This window comes from Hylobates moloch, unplaced genomic scaffold (genome assembly GCF_009828535.3).
Source record: "Hylobates moloch isolate HMO894 unplaced genomic scaffold, HMol_V3 SCAFFOLD_18, whole genome shotgun sequence".
Taxonomy (NCBI): Eukaryota; Metazoa; Chordata; class Mammalia; order Primates; family Hylobatidae; genus Hylobates; species Hylobates moloch.
In genome coordinates, this window is record NW_026652293.1 from 73,893,592 (window position 1) to 73,902,158 (window position 8,567).

An 8,567-nucleotide genomic window follows, 5' to 3' on the forward strand; every position below is an offset into this window, starting at 1 on the left:
ATTTAAAATCCAGGTCCTCAATAACACTCACCACATTTCAGGTGTTCAGTTACCTCACGTGGCTCATGGCTACTATATTAGGCAGTGCGCATATAGAACATTTGTCATGATAGAAAGTTCTATTGGACAGCATCACCATAGGGCATCAAATCCAGGACTTCCAGCTAAGATCAGATATGAACAGAACGACCACCAGAATAGGTCAGACTAAGTTCCCAATCTTATTGTTCCTGGGGTTCCAAGAGCTAAACTACAGGTCAGAGGAAAAAAGCATCTAATCTATTTAGAGGGATTGACTAGACATCCTGGTATAATCCACGATGTCCACGAAGCAATCAGGATGCTGATTATTCACTGATACTAAATTACAAACACAAAGTCTTAGTGGATTTATTGACAGAGAAAGAAAGAGAGGCCATAGAAAGACAAATAAATAAAGACCTGAATTCAAGCTGTGTGACTTCAGGCAAATTGTGTTACTTCTCTGATCCTAAATTTCATAATCTGCAAAATGAAAAAGTAGATAAACTCTGAGTTTCCTTTCACCTCTGAAATTCCCGGATTCTAAGGCTTTATATAGTTTGCATAATATCCAAGGAACTGTGCAGACTTCCAAGACATATAAGACAAGATACCAAAGACTTTCCCATTAATGAGTAGAGGAAGCTAGCTAGATAGGGCTAAACAATATAAGACAGGACATTGTAAGTATCATAAAAATGGTATTACCAACGCATCCTACAGAATCCTCCTCTTTATCTTACCAGAAAAATATGACTGGAGGTAGTGGAAACATTCACTTTTCTTTCATTATCAAAAAATATGGTAACATAGGGTACCCCACCTGGCACATATCGGATGTTTAATAATTTTTGTTAAATAATAGCAATAAGATAAAATGATAATAATATTAATTATACTAGCAGGCATTTATTGGAAACCTAATATATATTAGGTTCTATGCAAGACATTTTCCCCAGGCTATCCCATTTTAGCATCAAACAGCCCTATGAAGAAAACATTACAACATTTTTTATTTTTTTTATCACTTTATAGGTTAAAAAACTGCAGTGAAAGGAGTTAGGTCGCCAAACCACAGCCACACAACTAAACAGTGGCAGAGCTGAGATTTAAAACCAAGACTTTCCAATTCTAGTGCACATGCTTCCTCCATTTCCAGCCATTGTCTCCTTAAGAAAACTTTTACTTGTTAATCACCAGAAAGGACCCAAGAAGGCTCAAACTTTTTAGGAACCCAGCTAATTTCATAAAACTGCCATTTCCTATATATTTTTTCCAGAAGACAAAATAACAATTTATCTTTCTAGATAGGCCACTCAGCCAAAATATTTTCTAGTCTAGACCAGGTGGCAATTTCAGTGGAGCTAGAATTGAGTTCATGATTGCCTATTAGTGTTCCAGTGTCCTGAGACTTTTGTTAATTAGACACAAGACAAAGGGCGTTAAAAAGAAGCCAAGTTAAATTTGCATTGCTGTGGGCAAATGGCAGAAAGAAGTGGGCCATTGTTTCCTAAGGAACTGGGCACCCATTCTATCATTTACAATTATTTTATAATTAGGTTGATATTTTGTAGGATAGAAGCCTGCGTAACCCTGACATCCATATGCCTCCTTATCACTGTCATGAAGTGGAAAGCAAGGGCCAATTATTTGTGTTGCTTGTTTTCCACAATCCTGTTTTCAAAGAGACTTAACATTAAAGTCACTAAACTGTCCAAATTCAAAATATTTCCACATTCTCTGCAGTGATCACATTCTGTCACCCACACTTCCTAAAAATACCCTGCTTTCCATCACTCACTAGAACCACAGAGGCTATTAGAAGGTAATAAAATCCCTCGAGGGCTTCTCTTTTGCACATTTGCACTTTCCTCTGATCAATTAGATTCAGGGAGATTGGAAGTGGGAAATAAAAGAAATAAAATCCAGGCCACAAATCCTTCTCATAATCCCACAAATAGCACTGACAAACAACAACTGGTGAGGAAAGAGCTCAACCCTGGAAGACTCTCCTGCTCTAAACTCAATTATTATCCAAAATTCATCATTAAATGATTACTCATAAAATCCTTCTATCTACTTCTCATCAAAAATTATCATCATGGAAATATCAATGATGGTCCTATCTTATCTCAGGGTACATGTCAGTATTAGTATCACTGAGGAAAAAACAGGTCTGAATATGTTTAGGGTAGACAACATCCCTTGGTCCAGAAAGTTTCTTTCAAATAATCTGATTTACAAAAGACACTCCGTTTAAAAATTTTTCAGAAATGGCAAGATACTTCTCTCAGTGCCTGCCTCCCATCTGAGCCCTTAATTTAGAAATCCGAGGGCTTAAAAGGACCTTGCCTTTCATAATGATCTTTTACACACATTCCTTCCTTTTCTAGTGGGTCTTTGTCTTGTTGTCCCTCGTATATATTCCTCACTCTGCTAACATGTAGTAAACCCAGACGGATTAAGAAAACTAAGGTTTAAAGATCAACTGGGCACGGTGGTGCACACCTACAATCCCAGCTACTCAGAAGGCTAAAGCAGGAGGATCACTTGAGCCCAATAGTTCAAGACCAGCCTGGCCAATATAATGAGACCCCATCTCAAAAAAAAAAGCCAAAGATTATTTTTCACAACGGGGATTTCGGCGAGAAACATCGACACCCTCAGGGTTGACCAGAAGGGCAGTCCTGCACTGACAAATCTACCGAGTTAATGTAGAAAATGTCAGCTAGCTCAACGCTAAGAGACTAGTAATGTCTGTGGCCCAGTCTCTTCCAAAGAAGAAATCAAGCCACTCCTCTTTCTGGCAAGTATGTCTCCTTTCACAGAACAGGCTGACTTCAGAAGTAGCTTTCAAAGACAATGCTTAGGTCAAGCCAATCAGCATAAGTACTCTTCCTGGTTGGGTGATAGCTCTCACTGTGACTTCATATAAGAAATGCCAGTGGTCTTGTCTTGCTCTTCAAGAATGGAGCAGTCACGGCTGGGCACTGTGGCTCACGCCTGTAATCTCAGCAGTATGGGAGGCTGAGTGGGGAGGATCGCTTGAGCCCAGGAGTTCAAGACCACCCTGGGCAACACAGTGAGACCCCATCTCTAGAAAAAACAAAAAAATTATACAGGCATCATGGCACCCACCTGTAGTCCCAGCTACTTGGGAGGCTGAGGTGGGAGGATAGCTAGAACCTAGGAGTTCAAGGTTAAAGTGAGCTATGATTGCACCACTGCACTCCAGCCTGGTCAACAGAGCAAGACCCTGACTTAAAAAAAAAAAAAAAAAAGAATGGAGCAATCTTAACCCTAAAATAATAACCTTTTTCCACTACCACCATATGATACCATATTTGAAAGATTTATTCAGGTACCTGAGCTTCACAGGTAACAAGGCTGGCATCTATTCTCTTCTCCAAAAGGCACTGTTTCCTCCTTTACAACTAAATAAACAGTGCAAATTATGTCCTCAACTTTAAGTCAGGTTTGAAAAGAAAAAATAAAAACAAACGAATGCAAAGCAAGCGACTATATAAGGATGAAGAGACAGGACAGGAGAATGGAGGAGAGAATGGGCGTAGGAGAAAGGTGAGGGGAAGGGGGAGAAGGGGGAGGAACAGTGAACTTGGTAAGTTTGCTATTTCCAAAACCATGTTTACTGCAGTAAGATAATGTATGAGGAAAACATTTTCATTTTCTTTTCTGACAGCTTGAGCATAAATGATTGCTGCAATAATATCAGAAATTATTGGGCATTTTGAGAAGTCTTGCTAGTGAGAAGTCAGCATTCCAGCCAATTTGAAGCTCTGGCCCCAAGGTGCCCTAGAAATTTTGTTTTTCAAATGCAGGAATGTCAGCTGCTGGACTGAAAGTGATGTATACTGTCTAGTGGACAGCATGCTGGCCAGACACCAAATTTGGAGTGTCTCTCCCTGTACTCAGTTGTTCTTTACGGCCAGTGCTGCCCCCACAAAGGAGAGTTTTGTCCAAAGCCGACCAAAAATGGGGGTAGTGTTTAAGATCCATCAACACCAAATAACACTGAGTTTTTACTTGTCACCTCTACAGATTCTTCAAGAAGCTGATCTGAATCCAACACCTCTTGGAGCTAGTTGGGTCTCTTCTTCCTAAGGCAGTTGATTACTTCTAGTTCTAATCTAGTTAGGGGCCTGTCTGAAGGAGGCCTAAAAAGTGCCAGGAATAAAAGCAGTCAAGCCTCATAATTTTATGTGCTTTTAAATGAGACGTCCTCAAGTACATAAAACAACATAGCCATTGTAATTTAATCATCTGCTTATGAAAAAGACAGCACTCTACACAGAAGAACTGATAAGGCAAATACTTTGCCTATACGGATTTTTAAAATGTGTCTCTGACATCAAATGAACTCTACTGAGACTCCCTGTATTATGCCAAAAACCTACTGGCCAACATCCAAGACTGACTTGCAAGTACCAACCCTACTCCAGATCATGAAGCAGCATTACTATCACCTGTACCCTTCAATAGGGTGATATCCGCTCTACCTTAACAATCAGAGTTTTATCCACTGTATATTTTTTCCATAAGATTCCTATGGACTTCTCCATGGAAAACAGATCCCTGGAATTTTTCTGTGATTTGGAGGAACTCCTGAATTTGTATAAGGATAGTGATAACAAGAGAGACATCAAACACACACAAGAAATTTACACATCCCAGCTTTTCTGTGTATTCCACTTTGGAAACCAATAGCCTATGAAGATAAAATGGAAACAGTACATACACATCTTGAGTGTGTGTAAATCATTAGAGTCATACGCAATAAGTAAACAGGCGGTGTCATGAGGAGGGAAAACACCACAAATGCTCCCAGTTCAGAACACACTTTCAAGAACGATGCTTCAATCGTGAAGTAGAAGGGAAAATGGGCATGAGTCAATAGAACAGCAATTTCTCTATCCTTTCTCTCCATTGTTACTAAGCAATGCCCTGTTGGAACTGAAGTTTTTTTCTAAGTCTCTGATTGACTTCCTGATCAATAAGCATTGTAATCTAGTGTTTATTCTTTTATGAAGGCGGAGCAGTTGAAATATCCTAACACACATATTCAACCAACAACCCTCTCCAATTACTGTGTTGTTCTTCACACTGAAATTTGGCCTCTACTGAGAAGATATTAAGTGGAAAGCCCATATAAGATAGAAAAAATAGAAGCATAATGGACACACGAAATATGTGATGTCACGATCTATGTCTACACACAGATATAGACCGTTCGACCTGATAACTAGCGAATGACAAGCAAGGACACTGTGTCTCTTTATACATTATCTGATATTATTTATATATTGTTATTTCTATCACAAAGAAAAACAAAAAATATATGCTCAGAGAATACAAGAATAGACAGACAATCCATAGGTAAGCATTAAGAGTAAAATGTACTGAAAGGAGTTATTTTTTTCCAATAATGATTTATCAGGAAAATCTTTCTTTGAAAAGTAAGTTATATGTGGTCACTAATCCTAAGCAAAGAACTAATAAAAGAAGGGGAAAATGAGTGGCACAAGCAATTCCAAGCTTAATCAACAAAATAATCATGCTTTAAAAAATGAGGTAGTACATTCTCTTCCTGAAATCACTATAGTCTGTTAACTTAAAAGTAAAATTAATGGTGATTCAATGCTGTCCAACTCTGTGTAGAGTAAACCCAAAATTACCAACATGAGGCTCAGGTACACTAAACAGTCAAATAACTATTTCTGAAAGCCCTGTCTTCTTTTTTGTTGTTGTTGTTGTTCTCAAAATAACTGACTGAATGACACACACTAGATGCTGCATACTTAGTTTATTTCTAATGAAGATAACTATTAGGTGTCCAATCTACTCAGTCCTCAATCTTTTAAAGGGAAACAGAGAGGGAATGCAATTGTTTAGCCTAACAGAAATAGCTTCCTACTACAATTTTGCAACCAAAAGTCTAACTCTTCACATTGTATACACCCATAAGATAGAATTCAAAATTCTCACAGCTTGCATATTACAATATTCAGTCTTACCAAACAACACAAAATATTATGACTTATTTGAATCCACCTAACTCCCCCCAAAATATTTCTTCTCAAAATCAACTCTAAATAGAATAGACAAGTATCCAGTTATTTCAATTAACTTAAAAATACAATACTAATAATTTAAACTCAAGTGGATTATTTTCCTGATTTATGCAGTTGGAATACTTTAAGACTAACATAGAAAACTAAGCTCTGATTTATCTTTCCCATCATACTGTTTTATCTCAGACACATATAAATGTATTCATAGGTATACAATATAGTACTGTTCGCCAAGGCTAGAGAATGGGGGAACAGCTAGCATTGTACCAGGACACCTGTGCATCTTTCCATTAAAGCCATAGCAATATTCCCTCAAACACATATTCATCACTACCTTTTAATGATTCTGGGCTACGCGGATGAAAAGTTTTGATTTAGTGCAGGTTAAAGTAGCACATAGTCTTTCATCTCTATTCATAATCAGCTCTGATCCCCTTGCTGAAAAAGAAATAAATGTAAACATCTTGAACTCTTCAATGGGCTTTTCTCTAATTAAAGCCTTTAACAATTTTGGGGTGTTTCAAAGTATGACTTCCTTTTTACCATTGTTAGTGTTAACTAAAGAAATATTGCCCAATAAGCACTCCAGATAATATACTTAAAAAATCATCTATAAAATGCAATAAAGATGATGAGTGCAGAAGAACACCGCATCCTTAATTTTAGTAAGATTGTTGATGACAACCAGAGTGAAGTTGCCTAAGCAATCACTCAAAAGCACATGTAATATTTAAATGCATCTTTATTATGGTTGCTCAGTGTCTAAAAGTTTGTTGCCGGTAGCATTGCTATTAAATGTATAAGGCTGTCAAATCTATTTGTGGCCAAAAAAAAGCAACTCTGCAAAATAAATATTATTTAATGATTTAATAGGCATACGGCACTAGAATATAAATACCCATAAATACCCTGAGTCATAAAAATAACAGAAAGTAAAAAATAACTTAGGCTAAGACAAAAAAAGACTAGAATTGTTTAGTCAAGAACAAAATTAGTAAACCACATACATTTACACAGACAGTCTCTTGCCACAAAACTGCAAAGCGGTCTATTTTTATTTCTAAAATGTGATATGCTTATATCATTATTATAACCTAAATGTTTAGAGGGGGTATAAGAAAAAGCTTCTAAAATTATTACGGATGCAACTAAATCATGTGTATAACAACCAAAATATCTGGAATGCCCAAACGTGCTGTTATTGCTCAGGACAGAATAATCTATTCAAAACCAGCAGGCAACATGTGAGGAGGCCTCATTTACTTCAATGTGTTTCTCCACGTATGCATTATTTGAGAATGTCAGATCACTTTCACGTATATAGTACATAATCACTGATGATTTGGGGAATCCACAAGGCCACAAAGTGGATACATACTCTGATCTAGAGGGGGAAAAAATCCAGAAAGCCAGAAGTTTCCCGTTTTCCAAGAAACTGAAGACGTTCTTACCTTTCTGTACACCAGCATGTTAGGTGATTCATCGGCCACCCCGTTGCTGGTCTGCCCATAATTATTCCCCTGGGCCATGTCACCCAAAACTTGGTCCACTCTCAAGATACAAGAATTATCAGTGTGCCCTGCAAAGGGTTAGAGAGACTTCAGTGAGATCCCAGTGGGACTCCCCTGATTCATCGTCATCATTCACAGCACCCACCCCACATGGTGCGTTCTTACAAACTGGGGCTGGCTGGAGAAAGTGACACAGGACATGGATTTTTTAAAAAGTGAGTTGACACCTACAATACCCTCAAGGAACTGTAAGAAATTACAATCTTCCAGGTAGAAATAGCCATTTGGTTATTGTTTTAGCTGACTTCATTTGCTGGATACTCGTTTTGAGAAGTGTTTGACGCTCACCCTAAAAACTCATGGGTAGCATTCCCCTAGTACAGAGTTCTCTTCTCTCCCAATACTTGCATCTGCACTTGGTGATGTTTTCCCCAAAGGGTGGAAAGGCAACACCTGGGGGGTGGGGTGGGGGGGCGGGGGGGCGGGTTAGCACACTTTCTCCCAGGTATCTGTCTGGTGTCCCCACCTGCAGCGCATCAGACAGGCCCATTCCCGGTGTCATTCTCCAGCGCATGGGTTTCCTCTCTATTCCCCCAGGTCTCCCACACAGAGCCGGAGTATATGCTTCGCCTACTTTCACCTGCCTGCGCTGCCAGCCACCGGCTGCTCTCCTTTCTCCCCACTTCGCTTCGGAAGTCCGGAGGTAATCCTGCCTAATTTTTGCAAGAAGACACCAGAATATATCCCGGCAACAAGAACTAGTGAGAGGTCAAGCCTTCAGGCCATTTAACCCGGGTCACCGTAGGTAAAAGCCTAACTGCAGAAGCCTCCAGAGCAACCAGCCAAAGAGGAGGAAACAGGCAAGCCCCTGCTCCCCTTGCTCGCTCTCACGGCAGCAGCAAATGGCAGGCGAGCCTGTGCCCCGCGACGCGGCGGCCGCCGGAGC

The 8,567-nt window shown here is 39.3% G+C and overlaps 1 protein-coding gene across 1 annotated transcript in view; it reads right to left on the bottom strand.

The window, feature by feature from the left end:
- RGS7 (regulator of G protein signaling 7) overlaps positions 1–8,567 on the bottom strand; it is a 581,272-nt gene that overhangs the window by 572,220 nt on the left and 485 nt on the right. The window contains exon 2 of the mRNA XM_058430506.1: positions 7,562–7,689. Coding sequence (XP_058286489.1) covers positions 7,562–7,639 — 78 coding nt within the window. The 5' untranslated portion in view covers positions 7,640–7,689. The remainder of the gene's footprint in view (positions 1–7,561; positions 7,690–8,567) is intronic.